Here is a 27,504-nt window from a genome sequence, read left to right as displayed (position 1 = left end):
TCATCATGAATATTTTACAAATAAACTTTCAAAACTTTTACTGAAAAGGTGATGTATTTGATTGTGTCAGCGCCACTTTTCTTATGTTTACAAATCGGCAGTGACCGTCTGCTTCCAATCAACAATTTTTACTTAAAATGGCGAGTATTGTCAGTACAATACAGTTAACAATTACTTTTAAAGATTTGTGCTTGACAACTTTTTTCACCATCCCTTCACATTTTCTATCACATTTTACGAACTTTCATGACTGAATGAACGAGTTCTCAATGTATATTCTGATTGGCTGACATTAAATAGCCCCGCCTCCTGCCGATGTTCCCGTATTTGGCTCTTCCTAATTATTGAATTAGAAGATGGCCGATTATGAATACACAGGTCGTCTGCTCACTACACAGATACACACTTAGCTGTCATATGACTTGGACAAGGCACATGGGAAGATGAAAGGGCAGTACGGCATATTTTAAGCAGACAATGGGGGCATGGTGACACCTAGCGGGAACACTATTATCATAAGTCTTACGTAATTTGTCTAAATTATGACAGCGGATTAAGGGCTGCTGCTCTTTCATAATGATTTCAATAGTAAAAAGGGCACTAACGGTATAATTGGCCCTAATAGAGTATTTGTGAAAAGGGCACTACTCAAAAAGGGGGCAGGGCGGAAAGAAAAGGGGCACGGGCGCTGCGCCATTGAAAAACGGGCTAGCTGGAGCACTGCTTTTCAAAACTCCACCCTGCCCTTTTCAAATCCTGGCTGGAGCACTGTGATGTACCTTGGAGAAAGCGAAAGGTAAGAAATAAAATGTTTTAATTTTCTCTTCTTTTTAATTTAAGTCAAAATACTGAATGCATTGTACTCAAACTCTGTTGGATGTTAAATAAAGTCTGCCGGTTATTGCTTCTCACTTGGGTAAAATTTGTATTATTGATTTCCCCTATTGATACCCCAATTTGGTGTGAGCTTTATGACGTCACAAATTTTAATAATAGACCATCATACAACCTCAACCTCTAGTTTCGTTAAGTGTTGAATTATTTCTTTCATTGCTTGTTTTTATGAATTTTTCCCTTTAAAACCTATAAAAACTTACGGATACTACTCTAATTTTGTCTTGATTGAAATGTATGTTATAATTTATTACATAGCCTATGGTGTAGATACAGACATGACTTAATCAATAATTGAATTCCTTGTAAATGAGATTGTTTTATTAGCAAGGTGCACACAATCAAAGCTATTTCATTCAAATGGACTTAACTTGAATCCAGACAACTATCGGCAACTTTATGATAGTAAGTTGAATCATAATGTTGACATCAATGTCTCTGCATTTACAAACTTGTATACCATATTTTGCAGAAAAATGATGTCAAGCCTGTGGTTTTTGAACAATTCAGTAATATCGAGATGTTCCTTGTTAATTGTTTTTGTTATTTGTATGGTTTTTCAGAATATGCATTAGTGAGAACTACATATTCAGTGTACATGAAAAGTCTTTTAGCGTTCAAAAATATTGATTATTAAAACATTTGGTACTTACTGTTTCTAAGAAGCGTGTACATGGGATTTAATGTTTAATAAAAAAATCATATTGCCTTAAATTTTTTTAAAGCAAACAGTTCTTTTTGTATTATTAAATACAGAGAGACAATTTTTTTCTGTCGTAGTTCAAATTTACACATGACATATGTTATATAAAAGCCTGGCAATGTCATGTTCTCTGACTCATTTCATGTACACTGGTATTTGCCTTACATTATTTTATTTTCCAATTTCATCTAAAAGTTATATGACTTAATTTTCCGCCCCACCATTTGAATATTCATAATTTTGTTCTCCATTTGAACAAGATTATGGAAAGCCCTGTCCTACTATTGCCGTAAAAATCCACAAAGTAATAAAAAAAAATCTCAATAGTTTTTTTACTTTTTCAGTCTGTGTCTTGTTTTTTTGTTTGTTAGAATTTTGTGTTTAAAAGTTGTTCATCAGAACGTTTGTGGGAATCTTAGGCCAAAAAAAAATAGGTTCGTTTCCGGTCTCCTTCCCAAAAAAAAGAGGGTAGGTAGGTAGGCATTTTTTTTTTTGGGGGGGAAGTGATCTAGAATAGAAGGCGGCTGACTTTTATTCAAAAACAACCATATTAACTGCGTATGAGACAATTTTAAAAGGTACTAAAGCATAAAATGTAAATACAAGTCCATTCATTTATTAAGAACTGTATAATGTGTATTAATTATAATGTATAGATATACATTTTCTAGAATATAAATGCATGTATTGTTGAACATGTTTGTCTGTATGACAGATGTCGAAAAAGAGTGCCTCAGATTTGTCAATTTTTCATATTTACCAATTTCACATTTGTGCTATAATGCTATTCTTATATTTGATAGAATATTAAAATTCCAAACATTGTCAGAAGCTGTTTTTGTCACTTCAATGATCTCCGAAGTACACCTGACCCGTGTTCACAAAGCGTTTCCATTCTCAACTGAATTAAGAGTATGAAACATAATTTCTTATTTAAATCTCAAAAATATGTTTTGTACTAAATTTAAGACACTAACTATTTGAAAGTGATACCGTAATTCACCTAAGAGTTCGGACACCTTAAATTAATTATTTTTTTCGCTGTCCGAAAACATAGAAAATTACCATTTTTAAATTTTATTTACATGTTTGTTTAACCTGCCTTTTTTCTTCATGTTTACATTTTACCACTTATTAATTTATCCGTAGTAATCAATGGTCATAAACTTATTTATTAAGCCTGTAGTGAAAATCCTTCATCAAGTTAATTAAAACACCATTTTATACATGCATTGAACTGAATAAACACATTCTATCGGCTTCAGATCAAAGAGTCACACTGTGTGACGTCAAATAACTTACAGTTATACCCACGAGGATCTCGTGGAGAGCATGGACATTGCTATGCAGGATTAATATATAACTGTACGATTATTGACTGACGAACTCGACATGGGTGCCGTCATTTCAATACACTGCTTATCAAATTACCGAATTCGAAATGAGACCAAAGAATTAACGGAAAGAAAGTACCGAAAAGTACTAAATATGCGCGCAGTTAACTTTTACACCATTAAAAAGTATAGGGTCGGCGCGGAAATAAGAGGGTCGGTCGGGCGACCGGAAACAGACCTATTTTTTTTTTTGGCCTTAAAACTGTTGAAATGAATAGTTTTTTCCATAATTAATTCATTATGTGATTGGCTTTTGTCAAGACCACACAATCATCTATACTGCAGTTCATCATTATGTAAAATTACCTCCAGCTCATTTGTCCTTAGTGTGTTAGAATTGTATCTCAGAAGGTTTGTCATAATTTAAAATTGTAAAATGATTTTATGGCGCTTGATATACATGTTTGTGTGCTGAAGACAGATACTTTTATGATATCTCATAAATGATTATGAATCCCAATTGGGCTAATTAAAATCATCCGTGTGTCCTTTGTCCCTCCCAGTTGTGTCTGGACTGTTATTAAGTCATCTATGGACTGATTTTAAAATTCTTTTGCAAATGTGTTATGCATACAAAGACGTCATGTCGTGTGCAAGGCCAATGTCCTTACCTCCAAGGTCAAAATTACACTATATAACCCGGACTGTATCCTCTTCATGTATAGACAGTTCTCAAAGTAACTTGCTGTTTTGCATACAAAGATGACATTCCACTTGCAGGACCCGTGTCCCTACCTCAAAGGTCACACTTATGGTTTGATTTCTATGGAATGCTGCGTTTAATGACATAGAGTATATCTGTTCATGTCCGAACTGTGTCTTTCACATGTATGGAAATTTTGAAATTATTTGGCACACATGTTTAGTATACTTTAGGCATGTGTTACGTGCAAGGTTTGTGTTCTTACCTCCAGGGTCAAAGTCACACTTTGTGTTTGATCATTATAGATTGTTCAATATACATACCGTACATTGAGTATAGGTGATCATATCCAGGCTGTAACCTTTTGATGTTTGGACAGATTTTAAAATAACTTTGTACATCTGTAAACCACATAAAGACAGCACGTTAAGACCTGTTTCCCTTTGTAAAAGATCCAGGTCACACTTGTCTATGTTTTATTACCTCACAAAGTATGCCAAAAGTTTTTAAATAATGGTGTGTTGCTGTGTGATAAATGACTGTATATAACTTAAAATTAAAATTTTAAAATGACCTTACAACTCCTGAAACCCTGTCTTTGAACATAAGACAAATACTTCTCATGGCATTGTGACATGGCAGATCTGCGCGTGGTATAGAATTTTGATACATTTCAGATGCTGTTAAAGATGGTCATACAGCTGCAGATACTACAGAGGTCACAGAAACATCTGAAGATGCCCTCGGTGAATCAGCAGAAGTCTTGGAACATGCTTATCATGGTAAACTTGAGTGCTAATTAGTTCATACTAATTGATTTAAGCCTGATTGTGTAAAAGCTAACAGCTTATTTTAAACACACTCCAGTCGGTTTCCTTGGTCAAACTCACCAGTACTGAGTGTAAATATGAGAGGAAACTAGAACATTTTCCTGACTGGGGATCAAACCTAGCACCTCTTGGCTGCGAGGCGGACACTACAACTCTGAGCCATCCTTACATTAATTGAGTTTATGATCTGAAACAGGTACATACATGTTTCTGTTGCATCTAGACAAGCATCGACTTTAAAGCACCTCATGATGTATGCTAAAAGTTTGTAATGAATTGTGTGTGTGTGTGTGTGTGTGTGTGTGCGTGTGTGCGTGTGTGTGTGTGTGTGTGTTGGAGTCAAACCTCAGAAAGTTTGTTAAGCTTAATTCAGTAAAACTTATGGTTGTTCTCAATTAACAGATTTATTCAGTCTGGGTTATTTAATCACTTATTGGGTGTCACCTTGGGGGACATTGTTTCTCGGAATGACAAACACATGTTGATTTATACATCTAGATCTTGTATGTTCGTAATTTGGCGATGTAAGCATCTAGTTAGTTAATAATTGCTTGTGTTATTTTTGTACCTGAATACCAGTATATATGTGTGAAGCTTTTAGCTTTAATGAGTTTGTAACAGTATATATTCAACTCAACTGTGTGTTTCAGATGCTGTAGGGAACAGTGGGGCAGTTGCCCCATCCACAGTTGTCTCTGTACATGCTGAAGGGCCGCCTCAAGGTAAATTGAATACAAAAACCAACTTTCTTTACATAGTTATTTTTCGCTGGTGACCACAATCTGTTGATGTTAATTACTTAAGACTATTTTTCTGAGATGAGGTACCTCATAAAGTAGACATAATGCTTGTAAAGATGAACATGGAATGTGTGTGTGTGTGTTGCTTACAAATGTTAGATATCTTGTCATCTATTAAAATCAGGCTTATTATACTCTTTAACATGTATTTGGACAAAGTATGCGTAAAAATATTGGTGAAATATGTGTGTTGAAATGAAGAACCACCAACACCACCATCATAATCACCACCAACACCAGCACCACCACAATCATCATGATCACCACAACCACCACAATCATCATGATCACAACCAACTCCACCACAATTATCATGATCACCATCACCACCACCACCACCATTATAATCACCCCTTCACAATCACCATCATCATTATAATCACCATCATCATAATCACCACCACCGCCACCACCATCATCATAATCACCACCACCGCCACCACCATCATCATAATCGCCACCATCATCATCATAATCACCGCCACCACCACCATCATCATAATCACTACCACCACCACCACAATCATCATGATCATCATCACCACCACCACCATCATAATCACCACTTCCACAATCAGCATAATCACCACCACCACCATTATCATAATCATCATCAATAGAACCACCAACATCTTAATCATCATCAATAGAACCACCTGAACATCATAATCATCATCAATAGAACCACCAACATCATAATCATCATCAATAGAACCAGCAACATGGTGAAGAGTAGTGGGACTATAGTTATAGTAGTAGTGGGAGAAATCCCCAAAAGTAGTATTACCAGTTAGTTTTAAATAGTAGCATAATTATGCAATGATGCAGCAGCATCAACAGCAACTGAATGCTATTCTTATTCCATGATGATAATTAATGGTGAATGAGTTCCATCTTACAGAACTCTTGAGATTTTCTAAGTCTTTTTCACCAAATGCCACCCAAAAAATTAACTAAGTTCAGTTTTTCACCAACTGCCATATGAAAAATTAACTAAGTCAAATTTTTTCACCAAGTGCCACATGCATTTTTTTTACACCAAATGCCACCTCCAGTTGGGTGGAAATTTCATGGCAGTTGGTGAAGTTCTTGATATTCCACCAAGTGCCACCCATTTTCCACCAAATGCCACCCAAATCCATGGCATTTGATGGAAGTTGGTGGCAAATTTAGGGAAGGGCAATTAGGCCAGTTTTTTTATTTTTCGTTTTACGAGAATTTTTACAAAAATAAGCACCAGGAATAAAAATAAGAAAAAGATGTCGAAAAATGAGCGTCGAGAAAAAAGAATAAAAATAAGATGGATTTTCCATATTTTTTTCTTTTTTTGAATTTGAACAATGCATGTTTTGCAGTTGTGCACACTTGTTTTGTACTCCATACTGCCTGTTGTATAATAGTGTTGCGCCACAGCTGTTAGAGGACATCAGTTTAAAAAACTTCTTCAAATATATTTGTAGTGTCCATACTTTCAGAAAGTCCAAAATTTCTCTGACAAGTTAAATACTATCTAAGTTATGTATTTCTTAACAATAATAAATGCCAAAATGTTTCAAGTTCGTAGAAAATAAAATGACAGCCGCAGCATAAATGTTTTTCGTTTTAAATCTTTGTAAAGTTATCAAACATTTCGCCAAAAATCCAAAGTTATTAAAATAATTATAGAAAACTAAAAATGCAACTTGTCTCAATGAAAATCTAAACAAGAATGCCATTTCCCAGCAATTTCCATGGATTTGGCCATAAACTGGCTGAAAATTGGCCGGGTCGTTTTCTGGCAGGTGTCTAAACAGAGCGGCCCATATTTGGCCAAGAAACGGCCAGAAAACCGCCAACTTTCGATCGGACATTTGGCCGGTGGCCGAGAAATAGCCAAGCCCACTGTAGCAGAAACAGCGGCAGCTATATTGGATATACATGACAAAAAACGTTTAGTGAAAAAAATCCAGACTTCCTAACGCAGATTTAACATATAAATATAAACAATTCTCACTCCGGACCTAAATATTTGCAAATAACTGGTAATCGATTAAATGATGCAACAATAGTCTGTATTATAAAGGCAAAACAAGCTGTCATTTTCACATGATGATAATTAAATCAATTCTGTATATATATGTGCATGATTTTAATATGTGCTTCTACACTTTTGAAGTGTTTTTAATAGTCACTGAAACTTGCACTGGCAAAACCAAAGACATCTGGCTCATTGTTTGTGTCTAAAATGTTGATTAATAATATCATTTTGGGTATATATAATGAGATAAACAACACTTCTGAGGAAATTAAATGTCTGATATACAAGAAAGAAACAAGGTATGTAACTCAAACTTACCAGATTTCACGGTCGAGTCCAGTTTTTTTAAGTTTCTTAATCAACATACAAACAATCCATTTTAAAATAGGTGACATGAAAAGAGGAGTCAATGCCCTTAAAAATGGTATGCAGTATGTTGGTATAACTTTATTGTCTTTAAGACAAACAAGCCAAATCCAATGTCACATTCTCGTCTTTTTCTGTAGTCAGAAACTGTACAGCAAATTCCAATTTTCAGTGTTTCCCCGTGTAAACAGGTCTACGCACAGAAGTATTTAAGTTATTTTATGCTTCGATATAAAGAAAATACAATTCCGTTCCGATATCACAAAAATCGCCACGATTTTATGAACAACATTATCAGTCTTCAAACTAAATCCACTTTAAAATTTCGTAAACAGGCAGCCATATTCCTTATAAGCTCTTAGACGATGATATTAAGCAAGTTTATTTTCGTCATGGCATATAATATGCATGTGATATCACAAAACAATGAAACATATTTCAGTTTACTTTGTAAGCAATAATCGCCGGCTTCCGCCATCTTGGAAACTGTGCGCGATAATTTTTTGTTGTGAAATAAGGTTAAATAACACTAAATTTTATTTTCTATCTGAGATCGAAGAGACAGGCGGCGGACAAAATAAAAATAAAGTTAGGAATTTGAATCTTTTTCTTTTTTGAGTTTTGCAATATTTAGGTACTGCGCTTTCGTAAAACGAAAAATTGAAAAAACTCTGGCCCTATGTTAAATACCTCCTGAAGTATGCTCAGTGCTTATTTGTGTGTTAAAATTGTACCTCAGAATGTTTGAAAGTAATTTTGTTTAAACATTATATATTTTACAACGATTGTGAAGAAACCTTTGATAGCTTATTAAACTAAGTCCCTCTCGTTGGCACGATGTTGTGCAAGAGTGTGGTCTGATGTTGTGGGGGAAACCGGAGTACCCGTAGAAAACCCACTTGTCCGGTTTAGTGACCATTAACCAAACTCACATGCGCCTAGGCCGGGAATTGGACCAGGGTTGCCCAGGTGAGAAGTAAGTGCGCTAACAACTGCGCTAGCCGGACAACCTACGTAATTTAAAATTGTGAAATAATTTTATGAGTCTGATATACATGTTTGTGTGCTGAAGACAGATACTTTAATAATATCTCAGAAATGAACATGAATTATCCACACCCAACCTTATCCACACCCTGCATATTAAAATTATCTGTGTGTCCTTCCTGTACGAAATTTTCCAACCGTAAAACATAACACTTTCAATTTTACGTACTTGTACGGAATCATGATAATTACGGCCAGAATTAAGGAAAATAAAGAACGATTTACGTGTGCTAAACAGACGGAATCTGACTGTAATAGTGGACGTAATATTAAAATGCACCGGAATTTTTATAAAATTTTGTGCATAAAAATTTCCATACGTAATATTAAGATGGATTTACGTGTGCCAAACGGACAGAACCTGACCGTAAAAGTGGACGTAATGTTTAAATTAACCGGAATTTTGGAACAGGATTTTTTTCAAAAATCTGACCATAAAATGTAACTTAATATTTAATGTAACTGGAATTTACAACATTTCTAAAACTCAATTCATTGCTTTTCACTACGTGCCTGCTTAAACTTTTCTAACTTGTTTAAATAAAATGATTTTCATTGATATTATTTATTATAATATATACTTTTGTTGTAATCGTTGCATGACTTTATTTTTTGTGATTTTAAAATCAGTAAACTGATTATAGTGTTATAATCTGCAATATAAATATTATGAAATGAAGAGACAATGAGTCTACAAAGACTTATTTGAAAATTAAAGTTATAGTGTTTTTGGAATCCTCTGCGAGTTTTGTCCATGGTTATTTTCACTTTTCTAACACAGACTCAACTTGCTTGATTGGTAATGCCTTTTTTCCAGTCAGATCCAAATGTATTCTGTCCAGCAACTAGGACGTCACACAATCTGCAGTAAAATTTAATATCATGTAAAATTATTTTATTACTAGTATCAAAATGCATCATTTTTAATCCATTTTAACATTCTCAAGCACACTTTATCATCCTCACGGCTTAAAGTGACTCGCTCATGATTTTGGACCAAAACTAAGTTTTCCCGGTAATGCATCTGGAAACACTTATTTATCATTATTTTACTCTATCATGTCAAAATTGCAGAAAAAAAATACAGTGAAAGGATTTTTGTTATAGTGGAGTTAGAACCAACGCTGGTTAAGTCAAGAAAATATTAGAAAACAGCCGGCTAGTCCACACGGCCACCGGGACTTATACAGATTGGTGGATATGTTGACAAGGATATGCCAAGAAGTCAAACCCTGTTTTATGGCTCTCGGCAATGGCTAGAAACATGCAATAAAACACACAAATACAAATATTCAATCAACATAACCTGCATTTTAATTACCTGCTACATAAAAATGTTACTTATCACAAATGTGTTGTTGTTTTTTTACATGAGTAACGATACTGCTTTAAAACTATGACCATAAAAGCAACATGATTTCCATATAGATATATTTCTTTCTGAATAAATACAATCCTTCACAAACCTTCTTTGGGTATGGTCTGCTTTATGTGCTCCAACTGTTACTTTCAGATCTTGTGTACTTTCCTTGCCATTTAATATTAAAGCCATCTAACAGCATTTTAACACAGAGTAACATACATATACAGAAAATCATTATTAAAATGTTTTATGAACTCAAAAGACTCATAATTATGTAACAAATAGGATGAAATGAATGACATATAATTTAAGATACATTTTGAAATAAGTGTTTACCTTCAAACTATGACAGATCCTGATTATATCCAGCAAACAATAGGAATCTGCAGAAAGTATAACCGCCATGGCTGTGTTTACATCAAGAAAACCGCCTGAACATTTGAAATCCACTGATCTTATTGGCTACTGAGCCCTGATTCTCCGCATACTCACTGAAATTTTCTGCCTGACCTTAGATAATCTGATAAGCCCAGGCAATGTGTACCGTGAGAAATAGCTTGGTCAATAAACTAACAGAGCACACTGATAAAAGACTTCTAATTTCTAATTAATATGTTAAAATGTATGTTTATCTTTTTGTGCTTTTTTAAACTTATGAAATGAAAATTTGATAATAATAAAAAATATAATAATAATAATAAAGTTAAAGACAAATTCTGATGATGCACCATTAAAAATAAAAGTCATTAAGAACAAAATGGAAGTCCCTATTTACAGCCAGAAAAATGAACTTTACGCGTGTCATGTAAAACTAAGTCTGTTTTAACAGTGAAAAGTATTTCAGAAATTTTCTAAGTTTAAAATTATTACCAGAATCAGTTTCCAATTGTAATTTTGTAATATATTGTGGATTTTCCGTATGTAAATGAATGAAGTTCCAGTCCAGGTACATAACTTTCCTTCCCACAAATAAATTACTGCCAGATCACGGGCGTAAATATGATATTCCTGCCACTTTCCTGCAAAATTCTGGCCGGATTCTTGCTGAAAATTTCATATGGGAGACACATGCACGATTTGTGTTTCTATCTCCAAGGTCAAGGTCACACTTTATGTCTGATCAGTATGGATTAAAGCTGTACCCTCACAGATTGAACGTTTTGACAACTTTTTTATTTTTTGTCTTGGGCCGAGCCAATTTTTGCGAAAATCCACGGAACTCAGTTAAATAAGACTGCTGACAAAAATATCGCAGATTTTTATATTTATGTTCAAAAATTGCTGTTTTATGCATTTTTCTTAAACCGTAAGTAACGGTTTAAGCCATAAAACATTAATTTTCGAACGGAAAATATGAAAATCTGCTATCTGATATTTTGTCAGCAATATTTTACCGTTGGTTTGCAAATATTAACGCAAAATTTGCTATTTCCAAGACAAAAAATAAAAAAGTTGTAAAACTGGTATATCTGTGAGAGTGCAGCTTTAATATACAGACATTGAGTATAGGTGGTCATATCCGGGCTGTAACCTTTTAATGTTTGGACATATTTTTAAATAACTTTGCACATTCTGTAAAGCACTTAAAGACACGTGTTAAGACCTGTGTCTCTTTCTCAAAGATCAAGGTAACACTTCTATTTTTTAATACCTCACAAAGTATGCCAAACGTTTTTAAATAATGGTGTGTTGCTGTGTGTTAAAAGTGTACCTCGGAATCACGGTATGTAACTTAAAATTTGAATTGTAGAATGATCTTACAACTCCGCAAACCTGTGTTTGTGAACATATGACATATACTTTGATATACCGTAATGGTATTTTGGCATGGCAGATCTGCACATGGTATAGGATTTCGATGCATTTCAGATGCTGTAAAAGATGATCATGCAGCTGCATATACTACAGAGGTCACTGAACCATCTAAAGATGTCCTCAGTGCATCAGCAGAAGAAGTCTTGAAACATGCTTATCATGGTAAACTTGAGTGCTCATTAGTTTATACTACTTTATTTAAGCCTGATTGTGTAAAGCTAACAGCTTATTTTAAACACACTCCAGTCGGTTTCCTTAGTCAAATTCAGTACTAAGACAGTGTACATATGAGTGGAAACAAGAACATTTTTCTGAGCGGGAATCAAACCTAGTGCTCACCTCTTGGTTGTGAGGAGGATACTCTACCTCTGAGCCATCCTGACATTAATTGAGCTTATGACTGAAACAGGTACATTCTTTTTTCTGTTGCACCTAGACCAGCACAGTCTTTAAAGTACCTCATGATGTATTCTAAAAGTTTGTAATGAAATGTGTGTGTTGAAGTTAAACCTCAGAATGTTTTTTAAGCTTTATTTAGTAAAACTTATTCTTGTTCTTAAATTATTAGATTCATAGAGTCTGGGTTATTTTGTCACTTATTTGGTGTCTCCTCAGGGACATTATTTCTCAGAACAATTGTTGATTTATACATCCAGATATTGTATGTTTGTTATTTAGTGATGTAAGCATCTAGTTAGTTTATAATTGCATGTGTTATTTTTATGCCCCCCCCCCCCCCGAAGATGGGCATATTAAAATCGCACCGTCTGTCCGTCCGTCTGGCTCCGTAACTTTCCCTTGTATGGACAGATTTTAAAATAACTTGCCACATGTGTTCCACATACCAAGACGACGTGTGGCGTACAAGACTCGTGTCCCTACCTCAAAGGTCAAGGTCACACTTAGTGTTTATTCACAATGGAGTGCTGCATATAAGGACATAGAGTATAGGTTGTCGTGTTCGGGCTGTAACTTTCTCTTGTATAGACAGATTTTAAAATAACTTGCCACATGTGTTCCACATACCAAGACAACGTGTCACCTGCAAGACCCGTGTCCCTACCTCAAAGGTCAAGGTCACACTTAGTGTTTATTTACAATGGAGTGCTGCATATAAGGACATAGAGTATAGGTTGTCGTGTCCGGGCTGTAACTTTCCCTTGTATGGACAGATTTTAAAATAAGTTGCCAAATGTGTTCCACATACCAAGACGACTTGTTGCGTGCAAGACCCGTGTCCCTACCTCAAAGGTCAAGGTCACACTTAGTGTTTATTCACAAGGGAATTCTGAATATAAGGACATAACAGTGTAGGTTGTCAGTATGGGTGGTATTTTTTTATGTTCAGAGGCAATTTAAAATAACTTGCCATATGTATTTGACACGTAAAGGCAAGATCAACTTTTCATGTACTGACCTTGTTCGTAGGTCAATGTCACATTCGGGGGCATTCGTCACATACTGTGACATCTCTTGTTTATTCCTGAATACCAGTATATTTTTGTGAAGTTTTAAGCTTTAATGAGTTTGTAACAGTTTACATTCAACTTAAATTTGTGTTTTAGATGCTGTAGAAATCAGAGGGATAGTTTACCATCCACAGTTGTCTCTGAACATGCTGAAGGGCCGCCTCAAGGTAAATTGAATACGAAACCAACTTTCTTTGAGTAATTATTTGTCGCTGGTGATCACAGTCTGTTGATGCTCATAACTTTAAAGACTATTTCTGTCAAAAGGTACCTCATAAAGTAGACACAATGCTTATTAAGATATACCTCCGAATGTGTGTGTTTGTGTGTGTGTGTGTTCCTTACAAAATGTTATAAATTTTAAAATACTATCAGCTATACTGCGGTTTGATTACCTCACAAAGTATACTAAAAGCTTCTCAAGATTTGTGTATTGCTCACTTGTTGTGTGTTCAACTTGTACCTCAGAATGTTTGTATGTAACTTAAAATTGATTTTAGGACATCTGACATATGTTGGTGTACATACAATCCTATCAGTTTTAGCATGTCTGTTTATCAAAGAAAATATCACCATGGTGCCTGGTCAGCGGGGGAGTGAAAAATCTTCAAATAAAGTCACCACTCTGGGCAATCATGGCCCTTTTGTTAAAATATTAGCATATTTTCTTGGTTGAAACATTGATAATCATTTCATAATGAACAAAGGGAATGAAAACCAGGCAATATCTGAAGAGAGTGATGAAGTTGATTCTGTAAAAGTGAAATGACCATGGAGAAAAAATAATGGAATTCAAGATCGAGATTAAATGTATAAGGTAACCGAAAAGGTCTTGTTTCCTTCACCGGTCAAACCTGAATGTGTCTGTTTTAAAAGCTTGTCAGAAAGACATACATCATTACATGTATCCCTGATGCAGAATGAACCCACAACTGTTTGAGTGAGATACCTGCACATAGACCAGATAATTAACCTTGCTCTCAAGGAATCTTGTTTTGTCATTTCATTTTATTGATTAAGGATGTGTTCAGTGCACATATTATGAATAATGTTAGTTTCTTTCATGTACTACTATAAACAAAAAAACATTGGTTACTGCTTCGCCAATGGAAAGGTCTACAACAGACACCTTTCCATGGAGTTGTGAAACACTTCTACATCAGCTATAGGTGACTTGTGCTAAACTTTACCTATCCGGTATATAAAACAATGTTATGTACCGTAAGCATACTTTGTAATCTTAAGCAATTGTTTGCAGGACATGTTTTTCTATTTTTGTACATGTTTTTTTGCAGCAATGTTCAAGATTTGACCCATGAGCAGCTACAGTATATGGTTGATTAGAGTGAGAGGCATATGCGGAAAATATTTGGAGGATATCTCTGCGAGCTGCGAGAGACATATTGCATTCTAGCAGGGAGGAAGAAGCAAAAGTAAGGCATTTATGAGCTCGAACAATTTCAGGAATAAATGCACTGTACTTTTATGGTTAATGTATGAACTTTAGGCCACAACAAATATTTGTTTATTTATTCGATTGTGACCAAGAAAAGTTGAAGCAAGGAGCGGGAGCAACAAAATTCATATTTCCCATTTCTTTCACAACCAGGAGTTGACAAAGCTGATTTTTTTTAATTGTATAATGCCATAAATACATTCTTGAATTTTCCCTCCTAAATACAAGTTAAAATAAAGAACAAACAACACAAAAAGTATGCACATTATTATTCCTTGTATTTTAATTCTTTATTGTTTCGTATGAACTGATATTTAAAAAAAGATTCATAATTGCTGTTAACAGCATTGTAAAAATGTATCCTGTTTATGTTTTTTTTTCAGGAGAGCTGGACTCGAACTTGCGTATTGGTTCTTACACAGGCCAGCATGTGGACACAGTCATGCATGTCCTTGAATACATCTTCTGTAAACCGGATAACAAGGTTTGTCAGCCACTTTTACAGAGCTCAAGATTAGAGGGTTATTTGTCATCAACCCTTTACTTTATGGCAAATGCCCTTTGAATTTCAAATGCAGTGGTACAGGCAACCTTTGATTTTCAAACCACTGGATGTGGTACTCATAATTTTCTTGAAATAATTATGGAAATTATGTAGTCTTTTACTTAAAAATATCTTTTACACCCAAACACCAGTAGAGTAAAATAATTTTTTGCATTAAAACCTTATCTTTTGAATGAGGAAACCAGAATTCTTATACTTGGCAATACAATTTTAAACAAGACCTGCTGTATAAAACCCAGGATCTAAGCCAGCCCGGAACGTATTTTACGAGTGCGGCGCTTGTAGGCTTGTGCTAATTTCAACCACAAGTGAACAATATGCTTGGTCCAAATGGTCAGCAAACAGTACCATTAACCCTACAGAATTATCAGGAGCTCTGCACTTGTAATTTAACTTTTTATGGTATTCTGCATCATAATGTTGTTTGGAAATATGGTGTTCATTATTCAACAATATTTATATATAGAGAGAGATTTCCAAAATTACTAGAAAAATGGCGCCAGTTTTTTAGATTGACTATTTAATGCTATTACAGTTCTGTTTGCCCATGACTTCAACCCAACCCTCTATAATACAGGTATATAATATAGACTGAACCGAGAATGTTGCAGTTTAAAACACTTTCAATGCATTTCAGATGCTGTTAAGACGATTATACAGTTGCAGAAACTACAGAGATCTCGGAACCATCTCAAGATGCTCTTGGTGCATCAACAGAAGATCAGAAGTGGACCATGCTTATCTTGGTAAACTGCAGGCTTAATTGAGCATTTTATCTGTAAATAGGTACATACTTTTTCCTGTTGCACCTAGACATGCATTGACTTTAGTACCTCATGATGTATGCTAAAAGTGTGTAATGAATTGTGTGTGTCGAAGTTTAACCGCAGATGTTTGTTCACCTTGATTTATTGTTACCCAAAATGACAACACTTCTTGATTAATACATTTAGATCTAATATGTTTGTAACATTTATAATTTATGTATCCAGTAAGTTAATAATTGCATGTGTTATTTTTGTACCTGAATACCAGTAAGCTTTCATAATATTATAGCAGTTGACATTCAACTTAACTGTGTGTTTCAGATGCTACAGGGAACAATGGTACAGTTGCCCCATCCACTGTCATCTCTGAACATGCTGAAGGGCTGCCTGAAGGTAAATTCATGTTTGTATGTTGCTTGCAGATGTAGACTTATCTTGTTTCTCATTAAAAGTGTTCGCTTAAAAATAAGAGTTTTATTTATGATCCAATAGTTTTGCAGCAATGTTGCTGTCTGTTATATAGACAAAGTATGCTTCCAGTTACTGATGAAATGTGGGTGTTGAAATGAAGCACCTCAGTGTGCACTGGGTCATCTTTTGTCGAAAAACTAACTTGTTAGGTCACTTAAAAAAGCCCTGTTATACTCAAGAGACCATTTTGGCACTGTCTTGATAAATCTGGTCATAATGTTTTCCTTGACAAAATCTTGGACAAATTTGATACTTGTTTTCCATAATTGTATTAATCCTGAGATTGACCATTGTTTAGACAACACAGCTCAAATGCAATCATTTTTGTTTTAAAGGCTTTCTAAAGACAAGTCTTTAAAGTTTTTTTACCTCCCAAAGTATGCAAAAAGCTTTCTAAAATTGGTGTGTTGCTGTTTGTTAAAATTCTACCTCTGAATGCTTGTATACAACTTAAAGTTGTGTACATGAGACAAATATTTTATATCTCACAAATGATGTTGCAATCATGATATGTTATACATTTTTGCCGATTTTGTGATTTTTTAATCCACTTGTGGAATGGCGAGACCAACATTCACATGATCATTTAGAGTTTCAAGCTCTAGCTCCAATTTCCTCAAACCAGTTTGCACATATCTTCGAACTCTTCTGTTGCTCATAACATTGGTAGTTATATATATGATTTAAAGTGTAACGATATTCCTGGCTTGGTGATTTATTCATGTTATTTAACCTTTATCTTTTGTCCAGCTTAAATCCTCTCTTGCATTTCAGCCAGGAACTTTCAGCGTTTAACAGAGGAGCAAGGCCAACTCCTAAGAAAATGTCGAAGTGTTCAACATTACTATGAGACGGGAACTGAAGATGATAGACTGTATTAATTCAATCAAAAGCCACAAGTGTTTGAATTCTCTGAAGTGGAATTAAATAAAAAAACACATTACACAGTTGGATAACGACAGATTGCACACTGAAACAATAATAAGTGTTCAAAGTGCTAGTACATCTTGTACATAGTGTCAAGGTGTCCAAGCATGTCTCTGTAAGCCAATGGTTCACTGCATATGAGGTTAATTTATATCTTACAGTGGATTGCAGCAAAAGGCCAGAGGAAAATATGTTTTGATTCTCATCCGTATTTTGAAGAAAAAAATGGGGCTGAATGGCATATTTTATTTATTTTTTATTTGACGGGCGGGCTGGGATGAGAATCTAAAATATTTGTTCTCTGGCTTAAGGCTTTATTCTTAGTATGTATCTATTCACTCATTCCGGTTTATGTGCGACATTAACAGCATGTAAACAGAGAAAATGTTATGCATTTTGAATAACTGTTATTTGGGTTCATTTTATTATTGCAATACCTTTTTGGCATTGAAATGTAAATTTTTATGAGTACAACTATTATAGTTTTTTAAAAATGAGAGTGTTTATGAAACCACCAATGCATTTTATTATGCTATTTTCGAGACAATACTAATGGGCATGATGCAATAACACAAACAAAACCGCTATAGTCACAAATTGTTTATTATTATTTTCTGAAGAAGTACTTCTTTCTGTGTAAGAATTTGTTTATTTTAACCGTTTTTAACAAAACTATAAATGTACGACGCCAATCAATTGTCAACTGTTTTATTGAAAGTAAAACATGTTGGCAACACAGCTTGTCTTTAATTTACAAAAACACCATGAGAACAAAGCAATAGGAAACACAAAAATGCATTTAAGTTTATCAAAATTAAGATCAATAAACCATGCAAAACATAGGAATGTAAGATATCTTGATAAAACATTATTTTGATATTAATTTTGGACTCGTAAATGGTTAAAAAATGTCTCGTAAATTGCTATTTAGCATTTAAGTCAAAAGAAACATATTTCTGTTTACACTGATATTTTTTTCTAAATATGATTGATATATTTGTTTAAAACAGATGTAAATAATTATCATTTGTGCTATTGATTTGTTTTATCCGGCATCAATATTGATGGTTTTTATCAATGAATAACACTGGGGTCATATTCCCGATACTAAGTATGTAATATTAACAGTTAAGCAGAATTAAAGAACTGTCCATGTTCAGGAAACAATTTTACAAAGAAAAATAACACTAACTTTGTTACTATGTTATTAACAATTGTGAACAGTATATGCAAACTATGTGTCCCGTAACTGGTCATTGAAACTTGGGGTTTCTACTTGGCCAACATAAATTAAAGGGTGTTCTCATTAACACGAATGATTCTTTGTGTTTTCCCTGTGGGTCTAGGAGCCTCAATTACTTTCAATACATCGTTTCTTTTAAGCCATATCTTATCTGTGTTTCTTGGCCATCTGTAACGACCACTGACCTTACCACATTCCTCCATGCAGTTGACCTCTACCTCGTCATCCTCATCATCTATTTCTGTAACTTGACCTATATAACGACAATCATTATACACAATCACTACATACTCTTTTTCTTTCAGATTCTCTCTAATTATCTGGTTTTCAGGGTTCTCTACATCATCATCAGCAGCAAGTGTTTGAGATGGCAAATCAATTACTTTTTCTGCATCGTCATCTGCATCCTGGTTATTTTGATCTTCTGGTGTGGGTTTAATTAGGTTTTGGGTAATCCATAGACATTTGTCGTTTTCAACAAATCCATTCTCATTAAAACAGTTTTCACATACGCAGGTTGTTTCTCTGGTTCGAACAATGCCTGGGACAATTGAAACAACACTGTGTATCTTCATTGTACCTTTGATAGGTTTTATACATTTATTTTCTTTCTCAACTCTTTCTTGACTCTGTTCAAACTCTGTTTGCTCTATCTTATCATACTCAATTTGACTATCAGTTTGACTTGCCCATTTAAAAAAATCCCCAGCATCCTGTATAATAAATTTCCCTTGTTTTACTGCGTTATCTGCATTGCGTTTCGTAGTGCCGCCAATGCCATCGCATGGCCCCTTTCCGTGTCCGCTCTCAAAATACTGCCAGGACCCAGTTATGCCATGTGACTTTTCAAGATTACTTATGAAGTTGAAAATTGTCTTATTTCGGTATTGACTAGTCGGTGAATCCGTCCAAAAGTGTATCGCTTCCAAGTTGTCTACATACATTTTACCGGCAGCAATCACTTTCTCGACGATGGCCAATACCATACTTGCGTTGTGTTGTAAGACTTCTGAAACGTATACAATGCTTTTGTGTTCAATGGTTCCATTTACTCTTTTTTTGTACATAACTGTTGGGTGAAGTGTTACTGCTGTAGCATTCCAGTATGCGCTTTGTATCTCTTCCATATTCTGGCAGCAGTAATTTTCACTGAAATCCATTTGAACTAGGATATGGTTAGCTGGCAATTTATCTTTCATTACTTTTACAGCTTTGTATTGCTCTACTACCTTGTGTATGTGACCTAAAAACTCTATGTATGTCCTCTTCATCATTGCCTTAAACTCTTCTATTGGAAGCTCCAAGTCGATCACTCTCATCTTTTGTTTTCCATCTTTCATTTTTATTCGCTTCCACTCTTGATAGCGCACAGTGGTATCCTGTATCTTGTCCAGAGTCTTTTCGAGTTCTTCATTGTTATGCATTTGCATAAATCTATCAGGACTGGTGATTGTTGTTACTTTATAATTCTTCAAGCACCTCAACTTTAACGCAAAGTTTTGGTGCTTTTGGCATAAACAAACGCTCCTAGATGAGAAATTCACATGTGCTATTGATCTAGGTTTCTTATTGTAGAATGCAGAAAGTGATATTTTGTATGTTGATTCAGCAAGAAATTTTGTGTGTAGATTATACATATAATCGTTTAATACACGTTTCTGTGCTTTTTCTGCCCCTACTTTGATTGCATCAGCTTTGCCTGGTAATAGTCTAGAGTTGTCATCTCTTGACAGGAATTCGTGTATTTCTCTTGTTACAGTGTTATTTATCATTGCGTTTCTTGTGCGTTTTTTTATATGTGCAACAGATTTTGATATGTTGTTTAGTCTTCTACGATCAAGAAGTGTACTTGTTCCAAGTGCTCTCTTCATTTTGTATTTCTTGATAATCTCGCCTGACACGACTCTCATCACTACATTTTGGTTGTTGGCTTTCTTTGCCTCCTTGATTTCTTCGCTCAAACACTCAGCAAATAATATCTTTTTTCGGATATCTGGAACATGTTTGGGTTCTAATCCAGCATCTTTCAAAAGCTTGTCGGATTTACTTCTTGGTGTTAATGGCGCCTTTTTCTGTTTGCTTTCTAATCTATTCAACCGTTTGCGCACAGTATTGAGCTTTCTCTTCAATGATTCATTTTCGTCTTGTAGTGTCTCATTTTTTCGATACTGCTTGGCCAGCGCTCTAGACACTCTTTTTCGCCCGCGTGACTGTCTACTTGATTATTTTGGCGTCCCAAAATTCATCTTGACTGTTAAAGACTGTTCATTTGCTGTACTGACAGTACTGCTTGAAACACCATTTTCATCTTCAAGTGAATCAATATTCTGACTGCTTTCTCCAACCTCCTGTGTGTTTTCCTCGTGGGCAATTATCTTACGTTTCTTTCTATACGTTTCACAATGCTTCCTGTTTAATTGTCTTTTATGAGCCTGCTTCTCTTCGCTCAACTCTGATATTGGTACAAAATATCCCTTTACTCGTTGGTTTTCTCGCTTAAACCACTCTTTGCCCAATTCAGCCTTTTTTCTTGCTCGATATTCCTTCATTCTTTGGGCCTTTGACTTCGCCATTCTACAATAGAAATTTTTTTTTTAGTTGTCATTTGTGAACATTTTTGTTATAAATGCACAAGCTTGTAACAATATAATGGTGTATCATTGCTATACTATTATTCTTTACCCCTTGGAATAAAAGATAACGACCAAAAACTCTTTTTTAAACCAACAATGCCCAGTAGAAACATGAATTTAAAATATGACCAGTTACGGGACGAAACGACCATTTACGGGACACAACTTAACCAGCATTCATTTCATACAGTTCATAATTTTTTTTACTTAGTAAAAAATATTTAGAGTTTAATTTGAAAATTGTCTTATAAATTCCATAATTAAAAATAAAAAATAAAAACAGGATACAAAGAAAGACACTTACCCTTCGCTTTTTTGTTATTGTGAAAATCCACTTCCAGAAAATGGCGGATCCAAAGTTATTTAATTGCTTTAGTGGCAAATTATATAACCTAAAGATGATAAAAGTAGTATTTTTATTTAAAAACAACCCCTATTAAGTGCTATCAGTGATATGCGTTCTTGTCCAACACTAGCAAGTGTACTTGTTTCTGAATTATATGATTGTCTCGTAAATGGTTTTTGAATTATTACGCCAAATAATTTAAAATTTGATAACAATTCTTGAATTTAAAATCAAAGTGTTATCAGAAAAGTGTTGTTATAACTTTATTGTGATATAAAAGGTTTATTTTAAATGTATCTAACAAACAATTAAAACAATCTTGCATTCATACAGGCATTCTAAACAACATGACTCGTAACTGGTTTCAATTTTGAAGACATCCAGATATCAGCTATTTTTAAAGAAGTGATGTACGCTACCTTCACAATGTTTTCTTTTCAAAGTATATCAATGCATTTACGATTTTTAAAAGGTAAGCAATCTTAAAAACCTTATATCATTTAAAAAGATAAACGCAGTATAAGAAAACAAATTTTGGCGAAGACACACAATTTTTGTTAACATCCAAATTTCAGACTATATTTATGTAACAAGTAACAATATATACCTGTTCATGTTGCATATCGTTTTTTTCTAGTCAGTTTACTAAACCTGAATTTGCCCGTTAAAATTCAATTAGGTGCCAATATTTTAGTGTGTGCTGTTTTAAACCCTGAAGACATCAAATGTCGCACTTTAGCTGGAATGAGTGTATTATGTCATCATGATGAAGTCATTGTTACTATTCTACATTATTAAAAATTAGATTCAATCATTTTTAGTTTTCCGGAGGTTTTGAAGAGCATATTTTAACAGCCAATGGGAACATAAGCACATTTCGAGTGTTACATGACCCAACCTTTTTATCAAAAGTTGCTCAGAGTTCATTTTTGTGTGTCAGAGTAATAGGCCTTGGAAACTTCAAAATGGCTGAAAAGGCTTGTCCAAGCACTTTATTTTCGCTTGCACTGTTTATCATCTAGGGTAATAAATATAATTTTTAGTTGATTTGCAGAAAGTTTACCAGGATAAGAATTTGTCGATTGTTTCTATACAATAATAATTTCAATAAATTAACTTTATTTTCAAACAGTTTTGACACAATGACCACAATGAATTTATATTTTGTCACAACTAAAACTGGTTCCAAGGTCTACTGCATTGTAAATGAAAAAAAGAAGATATGTGTTGACATACGCTCGAACAACAATTTAACAAAATGGGTATGTCATGTACAACACTGATACAATGTTCTCAGTAGTGGTGACATTATGTCATAATAATTTTTGTCACAAATAGATTTTTAGAGTTGCCGATTGTTTTATTCAAACAGTAATTTCTCATTTGAATTTTATGGAGAAGTGTATTTTATACACATTCACAGTTAATGTGTAATTTCATGGTGTCAGTCATTGGTTTGCAGTTCATGTTACTTTGTAGTTTCTCACTTGTATTTTGTGACATATTCTTGACATGTAAAGATGGCAAATGTATGTGATGAATGTGAGAGATTAACATTGTTCATTGCACAATGTATTCACATATGTGCTTGTTAACCTCGTTCACTATTTTATTTCCCTCTGCATGTAACCAAAAATGACTTGTATATAAAATGTCCATGATTTATTTAAAATTCCATAATCATGGCAACTCGACTCAGTCTCTGCAATATTCAAGTGTAGATCAAGGGGCAATCCCCTGGCATTATTAATTATTAAAATATTTAATTTTACTCGTTTTAATCTTCGAAAAAAGGTGAGGGCTCGCTCCACGGCGCTTCTTGTTTGTTTGTTTTTAGATTATTTTTGCTCTGAAGCAAAATGATGACCCCCAATTCCTTTGCTTATATTTTTTAATGAAATGTATAAAATACATGTACTTCAACGTGAAATAAATTTGCCTTAAAAGGATGCTTTGTTTTACACTGATAGTGAACAAAAAGTTCCTTCACGGAGTTCCACCTACAGAATGGAATGTATACAATGTATTGAGCGATCTATATAATGGACTTGAGGAACAAAATACTACGTCATTATCTTGATGAAACCCTGAAGTGGCTTTAAGGGGGATCCGCTGCTGGGAATTGGCTCTTTGTGCTCTAAATGGTAGCCAAAAAGTTATACTATAAGCCAGTGGCCAACACAGTTCGGGTAACCGTTTAATATTGTGGTCAGTTTGAAACGTTACGTGTGAAATAATGAAGATTTACATTAACAAGAGGACACATTTAAAAACCAAAATAAATTTAGACGTTTTTTATGAAGTATATTTTTACTCTAGCACCGCTTATTAGCAGCCAACCTACAAGTCCGAGTTTCCGAATGACAAATATGTCAAATTCTCTTACTCAGTTATTTCCCTTGACAATTATATCCGATTTCTTTTGCATCATCGCTTTTAGATTTGACAGCCAACAAATTATACGCAATGTGAATAATAAGATGAAAATAAGCTCCATGGGTACACATAGGTATAAATAAAGGAAGAAACATAAACTTAGGCAAAACTATGCAGGTATCATTTTTAGTTTTAATTTTATTTCCGTCGGCTGTGTTTGGTTAGAATAAGGCAAAGGCCGATCAAGGGTTAAGTACAAAGCTCGTCTTTGTTAATTGTGATTAAGTTGATGAAAGAAACACCACTGGAACACGTGTTACATGTCTATCCGGTCTCCGGACAGATGAACAGTTGGTTAAATCGAAGTCTCGATGTCAAAGTAGTCTGATAGTCCGCCGATACAAAAGAGAAAACGATTTTAGACTCCTGGCGTCTATCATTTACCATTCCAAATGACATTAATGGTGCCGCTTGTTTTTACAATTTGTTTACGAGGTTGTGCGTACGCAAACTAATTAAACCCCAGTAAAATTACATTTTGCTGAAGTTCCAAAGTTTTAACCCAACAATCCTTGATAAACAGTCCCCTACTATTATACATTATATATGTTGTGTGTCGTTTGTGCATGTTTGTGTTGTTTTTCTGTGTTTCTGGCTTTAACCCTATGTCATTATGTTTAAACTTTCGACTACTGAACTTGTATCTGTACTTTCAAGTCAGTATTAATATACATTAATGTAGAAATGTTTGCTATGCACCTTTTAAGTCTCAAAATGCGTTTGATATAAGAGCAATAATCAACGATATCACGGCATTGTTCCCAGGTTTGAAGTATTAGTTTAGTTTATTTACTTATTTTTGTTTGCAACGATTGTGAAACAAAGTTGGTACGATTAATCACTCAAGTTGTTACGCGATAGTGTGGTGTTGTGTTGTGCGGGAAACCTGAGTGCCAAGAGAAATACCACTAGTCCAGCTTGGTGACCACAAACCAAACCAACATGCGCCCAGGCTGGGAACCAAACCCGGGAGTGCGTTAACCGAACAACCTTAAAGGCCTAGTTTAAGCCTTCTATAAGTGCCCCCCCCCCCCCTCCAAGTACCCAACCTCTGTTGATCTTAATCTTAATGCCTAATTGGCTTATCAGATCTCCAATCTGAGTATCCTGTTGCGCAGTTTTCATTGTTTTATTATAAAAATTGACCCTAAATGGCCCTGAGCCAATAAACCAATGCACATGATATTGGCCCCTACTGTGGAACCAGTGTGATAAGTAGGAGATGCACAGCAGGGGATTATCATGCCAAACATTCCTTAAACTAGGCCTTTAAGAGCTAAAGAAAGCGGATTCTGACTGGCGCGGTTACACCGCCTCATGGTTGAATTTTGACAAGTTTCCGTGACAGGAAACAAAACAACGCAGTCTGTTTAAATTTCATGGTGTGCGCTCTACCCACCCTCCGGGGCAAAACACGGATATTTTTAGAGTCATCAAACAATTCTGAAAATAATGAAGCGGGAAGAAAAAAACCGTGTACAATAATGTGTCAAATGCAGCATAATACTTGTTCAAAGTCGTTAATGCCACACACAAAGTACACGAACGCAAAATGTTATGGTTAGATGACATGAAGTAAAATCTGTATGATAAGGAATGGGCGGAGCTTACGAATGCTAAATAAATAATAATAATAAGAAGAAGAAGGAAACAAAAGGCCCAAGTGGGATAGATTGGGGTTTGCTCTGGAGGATGAACACTTGAGGTAAAATCCTCCTAGGGGTCAAAACTTCATGATGAGTGCTAGTAAACTCGAGAATTAATGTATGATTTAACACAACGATATTTTACCTCGGTGAGTAAACACGTATTCACTGATCATCAACGTTATGAGTTAAAACAAGTATTCACTAATCATCAACATTATGAGGCAGTTGTGTGTAATATGCAAACGAGGAGATGACAGACACATGTCATACCATATATGGAGATGCCTCTAAATGATGTTGAAAAGTTGAAGAACAAACTATTGATGTTATTTGAATTCTCGACAGCAATTTACAATATATGCCCCATTTACGATATTAATTTGAAAGATGGTTGCTCTATCTTCAACAGAAAGGGCAGACCTCGGTACGTCGGTGTAGCTCTATATAACTCACAAGTATATATAAACGCGTATGTGTGCGTGTGTGTATGTGTGTGTGTGTGGGGGGGGGGGGGGGTAGGGGGACGTGTGCGGGGATGCGTGCGTCCGTTCCTGTATGTGTGTGTGTATATATGCGTGCCCGCGCGGGCGTGCGTGTGCGTGTATGTGGCCTGAATGGCATGAGTGCATTCGTGCGTGCGTGCTTGCATGTGCGTGTGTGTGTCTTTATATGTTTTGTTGTCTTTATATTCACTTGATACTTCATCCTCCCTTGATAATCCTTTTTGTAAATGGCCGAAGGCAAATTATGTCGATTGCCAATATCTTTTAAAACTTGTCAATAGCACAATATTGTAAAATATCGCAAATTATGCTCTATCGCCAATAAGAATAATACCATAAGAAGCGGTATCGAAAATTGAATGAGTTTAGCCCTGATTTACAGAATTCTGTTCGCAATCGATTATCTGGCAGGTTTTATTAATAAAATGAAGTAAAATAACTCAGATACTGTAGGCGTTTTACTAATGTTTATTTAAATATAATTTATTCAGCACAAATATCAAACATTGTAAGATAAATACCACACTACTATAAAGAGGATATAATGAAGCGGATTAAAACGAAATCAGACCTTACAATGTTTCTCTCCGGATAGTTCGGTAATATGAACACCTTAGATTATAATAAATGTATGAACAAGGTTTTAATATGTAACAATATACTTTGCATCCTATTTAGTGAGGGTGATTGGTTAAGCAAGGTGTAGAGGAATATGAAAGGTTTCTGGTTGAAAAGAAAAGGGATGGGAAACGGAGGGGATATGGAAAGGGGAGGGACCAGGGAAAGATAAAGGGATGGGGAAGGGACTAGGATGGTGAAAGGGAGAAGGATTGGGTAAGGGAGAGGGATGGGGTAAGGGAGAGGGATGGGTAAAGATAGAGGGATGGGGAAGGGGGAAGGATGGGCAAAGGGAGAAGGATGGGGAAAGGGAGAAGGATGGGGTAAGGGAGAAATATGGGGTAAGGGAGAGGGATGGGGTAAGGGAGAAGGATGGGGAAAGATAGAGGGATTGGGAAAGGGAGAAGGATGGGGAAAGGGAAAATGATGTGGTTAGGGAGAAGGATGAGGTAAGGGAGAAGGATGAAGTAAGGGAGAAGGATCGGGTAAGGGAGAGGGCTGAGGTTAGGGAGAGGGATGGGGTAAGGGAGAGGGATGGGGAAGGGAGAG

At 35.1% G+C, this 27,504-nt stretch overlaps 2 protein-coding genes and 1 long non-coding RNA gene across 3 annotated transcripts in view; all 3 read left to right on the top strand.

Annotated features, from left to right (window-relative positions):
- LOC128244318 (uncharacterized) overlaps positions 1-27,504 on the top strand; it is a 111,826-nt gene that overhangs the window by 71,605 nt on the left and 12,717 nt on the right. The window lies entirely within an intron of this gene.
- On the top strand, positions 4,309-14,657 carry LOC128243731 (uncharacterized). The gene is made up of 3 exons (XR_008262881.1): positions 4,309-4,416; positions 13,438-13,508; positions 14,637-14,657. It is a non-coding gene; the product is annotated as an uncharacterized LOC128243731 (long non-coding RNA).
- On the top strand, positions 14,710-17,805 carry LOC128243730 (uncharacterized). The gene is made up of 5 exons (XM_052961653.1): positions 14,710-14,774; positions 15,181-15,281; positions 16,000-16,108; positions 16,451-16,522; positions 17,375-17,805. The coding sequence occupies exons 2-5, from the start codon at positions 15,240-15,242 to the stop codon at positions 17,479-17,481; spliced, it is 330 nt and encodes a 109-aa protein (XP_052817613.1). The 5' UTR covers positions 14,710-14,774; positions 15,181-15,239; the 3' UTR covers positions 17,482-17,805.

This window comes from Mya arenaria, chromosome 8 (assembly GCF_026914265.1).
Source record: "Mya arenaria isolate MELC-2E11 chromosome 8, ASM2691426v1".
Taxonomy (NCBI): domain Eukaryota; kingdom Metazoa; phylum Mollusca; class Bivalvia; order Myida; family Myidae; genus Mya; species Mya arenaria.
This window is presented reverse-complemented; position numbering and strand designations above follow the sequence as displayed.

Excerpts from the sequence above, each read along its gene's own strand:
- LOC128243730 (XM_052961653.1), top strand. The coding sequence starts at position 15,240 with ATGCATGTCCTTGAATACATCTTCTGTAAACCGGATAACAAG. Across the intron at positions 15,282-15,999 it reads TCTGTAAACCGGATAACAAG|ATGCTGTTAAGACGATTATA; the intron begins GTTTGTCAGCCA and ends AATGCATTTCAG. Across the intron at positions 16,109-16,450 it reads AGTGGACCATGCTTATCTTG|ATGCTACAGGGAACAATGGT; the intron begins GTAAACTGCAGG and ends TGTGTGTTTCAG.